This window comes from Notamacropus eugenii, chromosome 4, assembly GCF_028372415.1.
Source record: "Notamacropus eugenii isolate mMacEug1 chromosome 4, mMacEug1.pri_v2, whole genome shotgun sequence".
Lineage (NCBI taxonomy): Eukaryota > Metazoa > Chordata > Mammalia > Diprotodontia > Macropodidae > Notamacropus > Notamacropus eugenii.
The window spans coordinates 170,018,957-170,035,733 of record NC_092875.1 but is presented as its reverse complement, the minus strand read 5'-3'; the positions used below and the strand labels follow the sequence as shown (position 1 = coordinate 170,035,733).

General features: G+C 35.0%; 1 protein-coding gene across 3 annotated transcripts in view; it reads right to left on the bottom strand.

Annotated features, from left to right (window-relative positions):
• The window catches only part of GMDS (GDP-mannose 4,6-dehydratase), a 761,839-nt gene that overhangs the window by 329,637 nt on the left and 415,425 nt on the right, over nt 1–16,777 (bottom strand). For 2 of the 3 annotated variants that reach the window (XM_072606892.1, XM_072606893.1), the window contains one exon: nt 4,168–4,188. The exons of the other annotated variant lie outside the window; for it this stretch is intronic. In XM_072606892.1, the coding sequence (XP_072462993.1) occupies nt 4,168–4,188 (21 nt within the window). The remainder of the gene's footprint in view (nt 1–4,167; nt 4,189–16,777) is intronic. 3 annotated transcript variants of the gene reach the window in all.

Below are 16,777 nucleotides of genomic sequence, written 5' to 3'. Positions count from 1 at the left end.
CTTTAAAAAAATATACTGAGAAATATTTGACCCGCCATGAACCTTTTTAACAAATCAGGGACCTTTAGGCTGGGACCATGTAAGATCAGTTTCATGCCCCACCAAAGGTAATGGTTTCAGAGGGTCAGTTCCAGTGAGATAGATAAGCTATAGCTTGAAGGTGACTGAGGAGAATCTGGTTTCTTTTGACTAAGTTCAGATGGACCAAGAGCACGGAGAAGGAAAATCAATATGCTACTAGAAGACAAAAGGTCACTCTTACAGATGAAAACATTTAATTAACTAATCACAGACTACCTGACATGAAAATAAACATATCTTTTTTATCTTCACTGCCAAATTTTTCTTTAATGAGAAGAAATTACAGTCCATCATGTTTGGGAAAGATTATTGATTAATTTATAAGCCTAATTTTTTAATTGATTGCAATAATATTTTACTCATACTTCTAATCTGATCTCCCTGGTGCTCTAATGTCATCAGCAGGGGAGTGACTGTGGTTTTGGAAGCAAGAAAGAAGGAAGAAGGAAGCCATATTTTCAAGGGGTTCCCTGTGCCCTACTGCATCCCAAGAATCTGCTATCTGGACCACCTGCTTGTGCACCTTTTGCCTTTCTTTAATACCATGAATAATTAGCTGACTTTTATGTTAGATATTATTCTGAATAAGCAAATCTTTCTTCTCTTACTCCCTAAGAAGTGCAGTGTTAACACTTATGACTAGATTTCCATTATCAAGATCACAAATAAGTGCCCCACAATGGTCTTAATGTCCTTTGGTAATTCACAAACTATGTTAAAGATAAATTGTAGGACCTGTCCTTGACCATCAGGCAAGATCAGAGACTGCCATCTATCATTCAGTACTAAAGATCCTTTTGAGAACTGCCATCCTGGGGGAAGATAATTTACTTTACACAATACTGGCATAAGCCCTAGAGCAAACTGACCTGAACGAGCACAAGAACATGAATACCTCAAAGGTGTCTCACCCCAGAATTGCATCATCCTTTGCTTTTGACCATCAGGAAGAACATGGGACTACAAATGTGCTCTTATGAATACTGTCCCACTCTTCTACCCTCTCTATCTCATGCCTCATACCTCTCTACATTATTTGATTAATAAATCAACATTACCATTGCTATTGTATACTGTGTGTACCAATAATACTTTGGGGTTCAACACTGAATTCTGTGAAAGGAGAGGGAACAAGCATTTCTTAAGAAACTACCATGTGCCAGACACTGTTCTAAGTGCTTTACAAAAATTATCTAATTTGATCTTATAAACACCACTATGAAGTAGGCATTATCATTAGCCCAATTTTACATTTGAGGAAACAGAGGTAGGCATAAGGTAAGTGACTTGCCCAAGGACACACAGCTAGGAAGCATCTGGGGCTAGATATAAATTCATGTCTTTCTGATTCCAAGCCCAGTGCCCTCTTCACTGTATCAGCTAGCTGCCTATAACTGAGTCAGAGGTTGCCTTGGTCAAAGATTAACTTACTGGATATCCTCATTTATATATTTATGCAAGTCCTGTTCTTCCCTTTCTTTCCATTGTCTTGACCAACCTCCTGTTCTACTGTCCAGAAATTCTTCTTCCTATTAGATTTTTGCCCTCTAAAATTTTGTAATGTATTTTGTATTTAATGTTTTATGTACATGTTCTTTTCTTCCAGTGGAATATAAGCTCTTTGAGGGCAGGGGCCATAGGATTTTGGAGTTTGTATCCTCAGTGCCTAGCATAGTGCCTTGCTGTGTAGCATGATTAATAAATGCCTGATGAATTTACTAAAGACAGAAATGCAGTTGTAAACAGAACCCAGTTGCCCTAATTCCCAACCCATTTTGCATTCCATTGTTTCTCAGTATCTTGGAAGTTACACAAAAGAAATCTGGGAGGTAGAAAGGATGGTAAGTCAATAAACATTTATTAAACTCTGACTATGGGACAGTTCTTTAAAAATCTACTTTTAGTCTTAAAACCCTACAAATAATAATATTAGCAGCCTTGTGGCATCTTCATAGCTTATTTTTTGGCAGGAAAAATTATTTTTTAAGTGGTGTATCCCCCATTTTACTATGAAGAACTAAGGCAAATAAGATGTGACCTGCCCAGAGTCACATACCTAGTAAGTGTCTAAGTCCGGATTTGAACTCAGATCTTTCTGACTCCAGGCCCAATGCTTTATTCACTGAACCACCTAAACATCTGCTATATGTAAAGCATTTGGAAAACTGAAAGTATTAAATAAATGCTAAATTTTATAAAAGCATTATACAAATGCTAAATAAATCTAGTCTTGCTTTTGTTTTTATTTTGCAAAAATCAAATGCATTTTATCTTATTTAATCTTCCCAATAACCCTGTGATACAAGTAGCGTACAAGTGAACAAATAAGCAAAGCCAGGACTCACATTCAAGCCTCCCAACTCCAGGTTTCAGTTCTCATTCCTCTGCACCATGCTATCACGGAATATTTTTTAAACCATCTTGAATACTGTTGGATGACATGCTTGAAGAAGGTTCTCAGCTTAGCAGATAATTTCCCATACAGGGAGTCAACATTAGGGTTTCTTAGGATCACACAGGAGAAGACAGGGCCAGAGGAAGACCAAATTGTGTAGTATGGAAAATGCCCAAAATGATGGGGTAATACCCACTATGGACAATCTTTTTCTGGTTATGTGGGAAATGATTGCATATAAATCTTTGAACAGAAAAAAACATTCTACTGGATGTCAGATTTTAAAACAGACTGGGAAGAAAGAGAGTAATCCAGAAGGAGAGATCACAACTAAAACTGATCTGAAACTTAATATGGCTAGAGTGTAAAATAAAAAAATATTTATCAAGTACAAATATCTAAAGTCGTTATGAAAATCATATAACTACAAACAATAAAAATATGCACTAATAATATACCATTCTTAAAAAGGTAAACATGGTCATATTTTTCATTAAAACATGCTTTGAGTAAATATATGAAAATGTTTTTGTTTTTCTTGGTATATATAATATATTTCATCTGTTATTAAACAATTTTCATTAAAAAAAAAGCCCACACATTATTATAAGTCAAGGCCCCCTCCTAACCAGTAAACTTTCAAAAGTCAAACAACAACTTGAAATAAATATTGTGATTTAACACTGATATTCTTTGGCCCTAAAGAAAATGTTCCCAAGTCTAGGTATATTCAAATAGATTTGTAGTGAATGGACTTAAACAATGTCAAAAGTTGACTATTAGTTTATGTTTAGTTTTTTAAAATATTATGCTTTTAAAGAAAGTAATTTACTGAAGAAATTCTTTTGCTTTAAAGTTTGTACAACATATTATGTATATATTCACATAATATATTCTGTTTAAGGACTGCCAGGTAATTACTTCCAGGATCATCATCTATATGGAGTTTAAGATTTTCCAAGCAGAATCAAAGCACTTCACATTCCTCTAAGATATAGCACTTTGCTAAAAATTATTTTTTGCTTAATTCAAATGTAAGGAAAATATCATTCAGCTCATTAAATGGAAAAATAAAATATTCAAACACATGTGTGGAGTTTGTGAAAAGGTGAACTTTTGACCTACTCTCAAAATACCCACCTGAATGCATTATGGATCATTTTGAGTGTACTTGTATTACTAAGTAAAATATTTTCCTTAAAGAAAGGGGTATATAATTGTGAACTTCCAATTTTTAACAGCTTTGTTTATCCCAAATAATTTAGGTAATAAAAAAATCTTACTCATGTAAAACTAAAACTACATGGCATAGTATAGGACACCTAAAGAAAAACTGACTCTCACTGCTAAAAAACATGACTGACATACATTCCCAGCTAGACACTTTTAATTAATGCATCACTTTGATGCCTTAACATTCACCTTGTTTTTGGAGAAAAACAAATGAAATCTATCTGGTAACTGGAACATATATCTTCAAAAATATAATATTAGATTCTTTGATGAATATATTATTTTACGTGAACCAACTTCATAATACAACTAGTCAATACAGAGCTTGAAAGTTATTTAGTTAAATCTGTGCCTCTGAGAGACTGGACAAAAAGTTAAAAGAAAACAACATTAAACCAATGAACAATAACACCAGGCTACACAAATCAGAGAAACGAAATTTCAGAATCATAACTCACTTTCCAACTCAGGCTGCAAACCTGGAACACAAAAGGAGTAGAAAAGAGTATGTATCTACATTCATTCTAGGAATGCTTCCCCCCCACACACCTATTTTCACCCTCCCCCCAAAAAGGAAGATTACTCATCAGTGATACTGGACTAGTACAATATATGGTCTTGGTGAAAAGTTCTGATTAATTATATGCTAACTGATCTTTTGTTCACTGGCAACAGTTACTTCGGAGAATTAATTCCTCAATTACTAAAGCCGGATTTCCTTTGCTAGCTACCACTTGTTATTATTTTGTGATTAAAGACTTAGGAATGATTCCTTGGCAACACTGTTTTCTTCATTTGTTAGTTAAGTGTTCAACTTTAGTGAAACTATGTATGCAGAAAACAATGAATACAAGGGATGGCCCTCAGAGCTGCTGCTTGTAGGGAAACAGGACTGTGGAGAAAGATACCAACCACTGCTGCAGAAGGGTATCAACCTCTATTAATTCCATTGACCTTCACATGTGTACTTAATTCTCCTCCTTACATATTTCCAATTCAGCAATAACTTGACATGACATGGACATGACAGCAATAACTTGAGTCAAAAGAAGCAAAAAATAAAGTAAAAGTAAAGCTAAGCAACAACCATTCAGGGATGTATAAAACAACCCCATGGAGAAAACCATGGATTTATGATCCAGCTGAAAGACAACCCTGGAAGGACCACAGACTTAAGTAGAGGCCACAGAGAATGACGATTAAAGTTTCTTTGGGATTTCCTCAAGCACCTTTCTTCTTGTCATGGTATTCAGGAAAAATGCTCTTATTCATACTGAGATCAGGACATTATGGATAATTACATCTTCCCTCTTTCCCTTCTTCCCCCCACTGAGTCCTCTGATTCTTTATATTAAAATATATACTTATGCTGTAAAATTATTTTATTTTTCTTCTCTACTTTTACTAAGTCAAAATTTCTATGAAATACTGCTTATAGAAGACTAAATAGCAAGAAGAAAATAATTAAAATGGAGAAATGAATTATGTTTGTGATTACTTAATGATGGGGTACAGATGAAGCTATATGACATGAAATGGCATGAATGATAAGGGAGTGTTCGTCTTCTTGGTGCAAGAGAATAGGACAAGATACAGAATTTGATGAAATTCATCAAACTAGGCAACCACTATCTAATTCTGATGATTCATGCAGGAATGAGTGAATCCTGAATGTGGAGACACTATTAAGCTCTGCAGAGGAAAAGTAAAGAAATGAAGGCACAGGTGGTTTTTCATTACTCCTTCTAACATAAATTTGGGACTTTAGAACTGAAAAAAAATACAGGAAATAAATAGGTGGTTATGTAGATGACGTCCAAAGTATGATATAATTGGGCAATGGTGGAAAAGAATAGAATGATGGAACTTTGACTAGGAATGGAAGGCATCCTCTGTCTATTCTGGGACGAAAGTAATTGATTAGCTAATGAGAACTTAAAAGAATTCAATTCAATCAGAAATTATACCTCTGTCCTCAAATAGTCATATATCACTACAATCAAAATGGGTTGTGATCAAAGCAAAATATTTTTATGCAAATATGATACACATATGGAATACCACCATGGAAAGCCACATCTTATTTAAAAGACTGAAAGAAAGAATTGCTAAAAAAAATACTATATATAAAGGCACATACATGTAGAAATTTATGAACCAAAGTATGAGGACAGCAAAATCATGGCAGAGAGCTTAGAAGTTAGAAGAAAGGAGAAAGGAAAAGTACTATAACTTTGGAAATGAGCTATGGCTCTCCTGGCCATTGGATACAGATTTCATTTCTAATATTTATGAAAAAACTGATGAAGAAGAAGGTTAAAGTAATAATGTACTTCATCAGTTTCAAATAATCTCAGATGTGATACATTTTTATCTATATTTCTATTGTTACTTTCAAAGCTTCTAAGCAAACAAAAGAAATTGTTTTACTGGACCTGATTCTCACCAATCAAAACAAAATGGTTAATGAAATGAAGTCTTTGGAAAAGTGATTATATCATTCATAAAAACTAAGGAAAATTTTGGTGATAGTCAGTCATGCACCCTGAACTTTAGTAGCACAGATTTTTAAAAGTTTAGAGAAAAAATGGACATAGACTCCTGGCTAGAGACTTTAAAAAGGAAGACAGTCAAGGTAGTAAGTATCTCACAAAATATCGAAGTGTCATAATATAGTTTTAAGTAATCTCAATGAGGACAAAGGAGGAAGTTTCTAGAATGATTGATATGTCTTAAACAGGGCACCTTCTGATAATTTAAGATTTTAAAAGGACATACAGAAAAGGAGGAAGCAGGAACATGTAATCAAAGACACACATAGAAGAGTGGCATGGCTCTACAAGACTAGCATTGGAAAGACTAGAGGGCAGAAAGAACAAGAAATGCTAAGAACAAAAAGGACTCTAGTAAAACTTTTTTCAAAGAAAGAAAAAATAAAACAAGGAAGTGTTAGGCCTACCATTTGCAGCAGATAGTAAGTATAATGTTATCGGCCAATAGAGAAGTGGAAATACTCAACTATACTTTTGTTTCTCTTTTTTCTGTCAAGGAGAATGGTTCTTAGAATGGACTGAGATTGATTGATTGCGACTGATTAATTGAGAATCCATGCCAAAAATTTACTGAAGGAATTTTAAGAGGACCTAGTTGCTCTAATTAATTTTAATCTTGTCTTAGAAAAATTCTGTAACATGGAATGAACTTGCAATTGTGATCATTACAGCATTATCAAAGATAATTGATAACTGTTGAGAAGCTATGACAAATGAATGGTAGAGGTACTGGAATACTGAAAACAAACAAATGTCATAGCCCTTTAGGAAAGGAGAAGAACTTACATTCTATAATCTATGAACTCCAGATCTCTGGCCACATGTGAGAAAAAGAACTATGGAATGGATTTATTTTAGTTCCTAGGATGGGAAGAGATAACCACTAGGTACCACCACAGGTTCACTAAGAATAAGTTTTACTAGATTAATTTTACTTCTTTGTCAGGGCAATTAGACTAGAAGATGAGAAAAATATTGTAGATATATTATATTTAGATTTCAGTGAAGCATTTAACAAAGTTTCCTGTGATATCTTAGTAGGCTTTCTACACAGAAGAAATCACATATCCAGTTTTCCTTTCCCTCCAGTTAATTTGTGATCTTTTGGATATGTTTCTCATCAATTTAGCAGATTATAATTCATCCATGCCCTCTTATCTTGTGAGATTCTTATCTGTGTCCTTCCAGAGAACATCCACAGAGAATGCACCCAATGTGCCAGTGATAGCCTTTCTCTGGGTAATTTTACATTTCCATATTATTAGTTGAATGCTTGGTCAGTCCATTTGTTATCCATTCTACAAACATATACCTACTTCCTTTTCAGGTCATATGTTTCTTCAATTATATCCCTTTTTCCAAGTCTTCAATATAGATCATGACCAGAATATGCATAAGTTTGCTTGTGCCCATCATAAATCTCTCCATTACCTTTTGCTTCACCAACTTAATTCTTGGAGATTATTATGTTTTACCCTTCTTGGCCATAAAGTATCACCAGGAAAATATCTGTGTTGAAAACATGAATCTTTGTGCTACAAAATAGGTTGATATCATTAAAGGTACTATATGATTTTCCAAAAGAAAAAGAGCCTACTCTATTCCCCTATTCATTTTTCAACCCGGTTCACTGCCTATCTGCAGTACCACTCTCAAAATATACATACTAATATATTAACTCGATGAAAATGGCCATCCATCTCCCATAATCCAGACAAGTGTTTTCTCACCCATTTAGTTGTTCTTTTGTAAATCTCCTTTGGATAACTGTCAATCTTGTTTAGAAAACCCAGAAAGTCCTACTACTTGATGCAACTGGCACAAAATCATCCACAAATAGGAGCATATGAAAGATCTCATAATCCCTTTTCCATTTGGATGGAATCCAAGATATCATACATGACAAAGGAGAACACTCTTAGGGAACAAATATTTGCTTGTTTGACCTTAATCAACAAATAATTCTTATGTATGGGTGTAATTGTCAAGGAATTTTGTGGATATACCCTAGTCTCTCTCCTGAGTTCTATCCTTTGTCACTAACTGCCAATTGTTACCATCCTGAAGGCAGGTCCCTATGTCACAAAGTTCTGCTGTAAGCCTTATTTCATTTATATAGTTCATTTTTGTGAAAGAGCTAAATGAAAACAGCAATTGTATATCACAACTGCAGGTCCCATGAAGCTGGGAGATAATAACAGAAAACTGGACGACGCTATCAGCAATCAAAGATATCATAACATCCTGGAACAACGGACTGGACCTAACAAAGTGACATTACATGGGGATAGCTATAAAAACGTAAACAGACTAAGAGAATCAATAGCATATGTAGGGGATGAGGTGGATATGGTTAGACAGTAGCTAACTGAGAAAACCGTGAAAAATAATTTGGGTTTCTAATGTATTGCAAGCTTATTATAAACCAATTATGTGAAGTAGATGCCAAAAAGACTAATGTGATCTTGACAGCATTAACAAATGTACAATATCCAAAATAAGGGAATTGATTGCCTATTGTACCATGCATTGGTCAGACAACATCTGGGACTGTACATTTCTAGTCCCCACTTTTTTCAAAGAATATTGATAAACTGAAGCTTCTCAAGAAGAGGCCAACCAGGATGGGAAGGAGATAAAATGAAACACTAGAATATAATGAGGAATGGTTAAAAACTGTGGATACTTAGTCCAGAGAAAAGACTTAGAGTATGTGAAAGGTTGTCATAGGGAAAGATTAAATTTACTCTTGGCAACAGGTAACAGAGCTAGCCCCAGTGGGTAAAAACTTCAGGAGGGAAAATCTGGACTTGTCATCAGCAGAAACTCCTCAATAATAACAATAACAATAGCTCACATTAATATAACATTTTAATGTTTATAAAGAGCTTTCTTCATATCCATCCTATTTGGTTGTTAATGTGAGGATTATTTTTTCTTTGCTTTGCAGATGAGCAAACTGAGGCCTAAGGGATCAGTAATTTGCCTAGGGTCATGCCATGAACAAGCAGAAGAGTCAAGACTCAAATCACGCTTTCTGCAACCAAGACCAAGGCTCTTTCTACTACACTTCGCTATCCTTAGAGACATTAAAAACCGTAAAGGGCTGGAAGCCTTATTCAGGAGTGCATTCCCCTTCAATGGAGGTATGCAGTAACCGAGACTGACTGAACAATGTCTGTTGAAATTCAGTCTCTTAAAAAGTCAAGGTTTAAATGCTGCCTCCTCAATGAAAGAATCTTTGAGTCCCCTAGATAAAAGTGCTCTCTTTCTCCTCAAATTTGTTAAAGCTCTTTCACCTTTTTCTTTATAGGCTGCTTTGTATTTCTGTGTTCTATGTCCCTGCCATGTCCTTCTGATGAGATGTAACTTTCTTAAAAACAGGTAATGTGTTGTTTTCTATTTTTTGTATCACTAGCATAATAGGTAATATAAAATATGGCTTAATAAATATTTGCAGAATGGAATTTTATAAATCATAAAAATTTTTAAATAGGAATTTTTTGCTGCTCCTTTTCATCATTTTTACAACAGAAGTTGCAGTGATATATAGAAAGCAGGAATACATAAAGAATTTATAGTAGGAATATGCTTCTAATGTTTAAATATGAGTCAATGGAAAAATTCATGCTAGAGAGATAAAACTTTATTTTAAAAACACATCTATTTTATAGATAAGATTATGCTCCTCCCTTAGAATGTGATCTCTTTGAAGGCAGTGATTGTTCTTCTCTTTTCTCTATATCCCCAGGACTTAGCACATGCTTATTAAGTGCCTGTGGACTAGATGACTTGGTTAATACGGTGAGACATTAGAAGCATATTCATTTTACAGTAATGAAATAAAAAAACTGAGAGGGCAAGAGGTATAAAAAAGGAAGCTTTGTAGGTTAAATGCATTGAAGCTACATCTACACATATAAATCATGTTCTTTATCAACATGGGGCAATGATAGAGATTTCATTGATACAAGGATCACCCAGATGAGGAAACTCTACCAATACAGGTTAGAAAATTCTCTGAAACTTGTTCTTGGAGAGTTGCCTAAAGTAGAAATGTCAAAAGACTGTGCTGCCCAAACCAGATAAAAATGTAATTAAGTAATGTTTAACAAAATAAATGCAAATACAATAAGACAGTCAATATTATATTTTAAAATGAAGTCAATATGCAGCCCATAGGGATACTTATCTACAGATTAGTGCCCCCCATTTCTATTTAAGTTTGACTCCACTAACTTAGAGCACTCAGAGGAGAAGTAGCTTGTCAAGGGTTAGACAGACAGCATACCTCAGATGGTACTAGAAACCAGGTCTTCATGGCTCTCACGGCAGCTTCCTACTATCACATTCTACCTCTTTATAAACATGTAGGGAATAGTTAAGAAATGACGCACAGCATATAGGAGCAGTATCTTATTTTGTTGAAATGTACATTATGTTTTTGCTCATAGAATTAGAATATTTAGAGGCTAAAACCATTCTCAAAGATCATTTTGTCCAACAGCTTTGTTTTATTGATGAGGAAACTGAGGCACAGAGATTAAATGCCTTGCCCAGGATCAAAGAGCTATTGAACAGCACAACTTAACCTAGATTCCAAGATTCCTATATCCCAGGCCAGTTCACTTTCTACTCTATCATGAGTTTTTGTGAGCCTGCTGGATGCTTTTATGTTATGATCTGCTTGAGGTAGTGCCTTGAGATAAGATAGGACAGATACAGTCAAAATGAAACTGACAAATTTATTTACATGCTGTTAACAGAAACTTTGTCCCATATTTGCAACAGAAAAAGAGGAAGAAAAGGAAGGGGGAGGAGGAGGGTTTAATAACTGACAGTTTGACAATCAACCTAGATTTTGACAGAACAGACCTCAAGTAGTTCAGTAGTAGTTCACAGAAAAGATGAATAATATCCCATGCATTAAGATAAATAGGATAATTAGTGCAAATGGGGTAGGATGCCAACAAAAATGAAAATTTGACAATACACAGAGAACTCCAATGAGAAAGCAATACATAATATTTTGATGAAGTTAGATTTTAAATAATTATGAATGTGAAAAGGGAGGAAGACGTGTCAAGGAGAATTGAGGCAAAGAAGCATCATTGATTCAATTCAATAATCACTTATTAAGCACTTACTATGTGGCATGAACTGGTCTGAGGAAACTAAAGAGAACAAGAGAGTCCATAATACCAAAGAGCATGAAGAACTACTATACTACTGAAGAGATACAACATACAAAGAGATAAGAAAACACAAGGTATATAGAAAATAAATATGAAGCAACTTTGGTTGGGGGAGAGGGAGGCTGTAACTGGGAGAATTGGGAAAAGACTAGAAATAGGTGACACTTGAACTGAACCTTGAAGGGAGATGGTTTTCCCAGGAGATGAAAATGAGAATACTCCAGGCACAGGAGCATATGTAAAGGCAGAGGTGGACCATAGAATATCAATGCAAACAGTCAGTTTAGTTGTGTGTGTGTGTGTGTGTGTGTGTGTGTGTGTATGTGTGTGTGTGTGTGTGTGTGTGTGTGTGTGTGTGTGTGTGTGTGTGAGAGAGAGAGAGAGAGAGAGAGAGAGAAATAGCTAATCAACTTGAAATCATAGTATGGAGCCAGACTGAAGAGCTTTCAAATCCCAAACACATGAGTTTCTCTTTTATTCTAGATGCTAGTGAGAGCCACTGACTGTAGAGAGAATATTTTCAGTCAAGTGGTGGGGGATGGAAGAGGAGTGGGAAGTAAGAAAGTAGAAGCAATGAATATAGGCAAGTTTTTGGGAGTTTATCCATTAAAGGGTGCAAAACTATAGAATGATAGCAGAGGGTGTGCTAGGGTCAAGTAAAGGTTTTTTAAGGATAGGAAAATGGGAATGTTGGTAGGCTGGATAGAAATAATGGATAAAGATATAACAGTAATGAGAGATAGAATGGGGATGACCAAAGGAGGAGGCAGAGCAAAGTAAGTTACATCAGAGGAAGAGGCACAAAAACATATTACAGTACAGGGAAAGAGGGAAGGGAGATGAAGATTGCTTGATATTTACTCTCATCTGATTTGGTTGAAGGAAGGAACAACAAATTCAGTTAAGTATATAAATCTAACTAGCTCTATAGACAGTAGGAGTAGAAGCGGGTAAGAAAAGGGAGGGGAGGTAAAAGGGAGGGAAGAAGAAGTAAGGTAAAAGGGGAATAAAAGGGAGGGGGGTGGAAAGAATGAGGGAGGCGATGGTCAAAAATTAAAACTATTGTGGAAAGGAAGGGAGAACTAAAAACATAAAGCGGGGAAAGAGGATGGAGGGAAAGTCACAGATAGTAATCATAACTGTGAATGTGAATGGGATGAACTCTCCCATAAAATGGAGGTGGATAGCAGAATGAACTAAAAACCATAATTCAACAATATGTTGTTTACCAGAAACACATTTGAAACCGGGGCATACACACAGAGTAAAGGTAAAGGGTTAGAGCAGAATATATTGTGATTCAGCTGGTGTAAAAAAAGCAAGGGTAGCAATCCTAATCTTAGAAAAGCAAAAGCAGAAATAGATGTAATCAAAAGAGATAAGGAAGGAAACTATATCCTACAAAAAGGCACCATACACAATGAAGCAGTATCATTACTAAACATATATGCTCCAAGTGGTATAGCATCCAAATTCTTAAAGGAGAAGGTAAGGAAGTTACAGGAAGAAATATACAGCAAAACTATACTAGCGGAGGACCTCAACCTCCCCCTCTCTGAACTTGATAAATCTAACCTCAAAATAAACAAGAAAGAAGTTAAGGAGGTGAATAAAACTCTGGATAAGGTAGATATGATAGATCTCTGGAGAAAATTGAATGGGGCTAGAAAGGAATATATTTTTTTCTCAGTGGTAAATGACACACATACAAAAATTGACCATGTACTAGGGCCTAAAAATGTCACAATTCAGTGTAGAGAGGCAGAGATAGTCAATGCATTATCCTAAGATCATAATGCAATAAAAATTATATGTAATAAAAGGCCATGGAAAGATAAACCAAAAATTAATTGGAAACTAAATAATCTAATCCTAAAGAATGAGTGGGTTAAACAACAAATCACAGAAACAATCAACAACTTCATTCAAGAGAATGACAATAATGAGACAACCTACCAAAACTTATGGGATACTGCAAAAGCAGTTCTTAGGGGAAGTTTTATATTATTGAACACCTACATGAATAAAATAGAGAAAGAGGAGATCAATGAATTGGGCATGCAGCTGAAAAAGAACAAATTGAAAATCCCCAAGTAAATACCAAATTAGAAATACTGACAACCATAGGAGAAATTAACAAAATTGAAAATAAGAAAACTATTGAACTAATAAATAAAACTAAGAGTTGGTTTTATGAAAAAAAATCAATAAAATTGATAAACCTTTGGTCAATTTGATTTAAAAAAAAAGAAAACCAAATTGCCAGTATCAAAAATGAAAAGGGAGAACTCACCTCCAATGAGGAGGAAATTAAAACAATAATTAGAAATTACTTTGCCCAAGTGTATGCCCATAAATTTGACATTCTAAATTAGATGAATATTCTAAAAAATATAAAGTGCCCAGATTAACAGAAGAGGAAGTTCAATACTTAATCCCATGTCAGAAAAAAAAATTGAATAAGTCATCAATGAACTCCCCAGAAAAAAATACCCAGGATCAGATGGATTTACAAGTGAATTCTATCAAACATTTAAAGAACAGTTAATTCCAATACTATCTGGGAAAATTGCCGAAGGAGTCCTACTAAATACTTTTCATGATACAAATATGGTTCTGATACCTAAACTAGGAAAAGGCAGAACAGAGAAAGAAAATTATAGACTGAATTTGCTAATGAATATAGATGCAAAAGGTCCAGAATATCAAGGGAACTAATGAAAAGAAATGCTACGGAAGGTGCCCTAGCCCTAGCAGATCTCAAATTACATTATAAAGCAGCAATCATCAAAATCACTTGGTAATGGCTAAAAAATAGAGGAGTAGAACAGTGGAATAATTTAGGTACTCAAGACACAATAGTCAATGAATATAGTAATCTACTGTATGATAAACCCAAGGACTCCAGCTTCTGGGATAAGAACTCACTGTCTGACAAAAACTGCTGAGAATGCTGGGTAATAGTGTGGCAGAAACTGGGCATAGATCAATGCCTGACACTGTACACAAGAATAAAGTCCAAATGGATACATGATCTAGGTATAAAGACTGATACTATAAACAAATTAGGGGAGCAAGGAATAGTGTATTTGTCAGATTTATGGAGAATGGAGAAATTTTTGAACAAACAAGAGATAGAGAACATTATGAAATGCAAAATGGATAATTTTGATTACATTAAATTGAAAAGTTTTTGCACAAACAAACCCAATACAACCAAGATTGGGAGGGAAGTAAAAAACTGGGAAAGAATTTTTGCAACTAGTGTCTGTGATAAAGGCCTCATTTCTAAAATATATAGAGAACTGAGTCAAACGTACAAGAATACAAGTCATTCCCCAATTGATAAATGGTCAAAAGATATGAACAGGCAGTTTTCAGAAGAAGAAATTAAAGCTATCTATAGTCATATGAAAAAATGTTCTAAATCAGCATTAATTAGAGAGATGCAAATCAGAACAACTCTGAGGTATTACATTACACTTATCTGATTGGCTAACATGACAAAACAGGAAGGTGATAAATGTTGGAGAAGATATGGGAAAGTTGGAATACTAATTCATTATTGGTGGAGCTGTGAGCTGATCCAACCATTCTAGAGAGCAATTTGGAACTACGCCCAAAGGCCTAGAAAAATGCACATACCCTTTGACCCAGCAATATCACTTCAAGGACTATATCCCAAAGAGATCATAAAAATGGGAAAGGGTCCCACAGGTACAAAAATATTTATAGCAGTTCTCTTTGTGGTGGCTAAAAACTGGAAATCAGAGGGATGCCTATCAATTGGGGAATGGCCGAAGAAGTTGTGGTATATGAACGTAATGGAATACTATTGTGCTATAAGAAATTATGAACAGGAAGACTCCAGAGAGGCCTGGAAGGATTTATATGAACTGATGCTGAGTGAAAGGAGCAGATCCAGGAGAACTTTGTACACAGGAACAACCATAGTGTGTGAGGAATTTTTCTGGTAGACTTCGCCCTTCACAGCAATGCAAGGACCTAAAAAATTTCCAATGGACTGTTGAGGCAAAATGCCTTCCACATCCAGAGAAATAACTATGGAATTGCAGAATGAAGTAGACCATTTTCTCTTGTGTTGTGTTTTGTTTTATTTTTTCATGGTTTCTCCCACTTATTTTAATTCTATGTAACATGAGTAAGGTGAAAATGTATTTAATAAGAATGTATGTGTAGAACCTGTATAAGATTGCAAGCTGTCTCAGGGAGAAAGGAGGGAGGAGGGAGGGAGAGGGGAAAGAGGGAAAGGGAGAGGGAAAAATCTAAAATATATGGAAGTGATTGTAGAAAACAAAACAAATAAATTAATTAATAAAAAATGTATTCTCTGTTATAGATTCCTTTAAAAGAATCCTAAAGGAAGTAAACTCATAAGATTATGAAACAATGGTTTCATAACTTGAATAAAGGATAGTAAGATAATCAATATTTTCAAAACTAAAATATAAAATAACTTTTTTATTGGAGGTGGGGAGGCAAATAACAGCTATGCTACTAACAGGTTTTGAGATCCTGATATGGTCAAAAGACAAAGTCTAAAGGCAACACTATTACAGCAAAAGGCAGGGAAAGGGAGAGAGGAAGAAAAGGAAGGAAAAGGGAAATGTAATCAGTTCAGCTTTGGAAATGTTGAGTTTAATGTCTATGGAACATCTAGTTTGAACTATCAAGGACACTGGATGCTGGCTATGTAATTATAGGCAATTAATTTCTCTGAGCCTCAATTTCCTTGTCTGTCAAATGAGGGAACAGGACCAGATAGTTCATAAGGTCCCTTTCAGCTCTAAATCTCATGATCTTACAAACTCCAAGAGATCATAACTAAAGTACTTTATAATCTTTAAGCATCATATAAATGTTCACTAAGAGATGAAAGCAAATGATCTAAGTTCAGACTGTGGAAAGTTATGACAAAGGCAGTTCTCTTAATTAACGTACATCATAACAGATTTGCTTTAGGTGTAAAACTTTGGCTTGGTTTATAGCCACAACTATCCCATATGTAACCATCTTCTACACAGACAGAAAAGAGCCAAATTTATTCTGTGCCAAAAGAATCTCTCTCTAGCCCTTCTTACAAGACAGGGTAGTAGTAGACTTACTAGGACAGGGCTTCCTGCAGAATAGAGCAGGATCAAGGTGAGGGGTGAGGGTGACCTCAAGGTTTGATATAGGATGTGAAAGACCACCCAAGTAGAAGTGGACAGAGAAACCCACTGCTATGAAAGGGGAGAAGTCCCCAAGCATACACAGTAGATAATTGTTAAAGCTTAATAACTTGACATCTTATGTTTTCC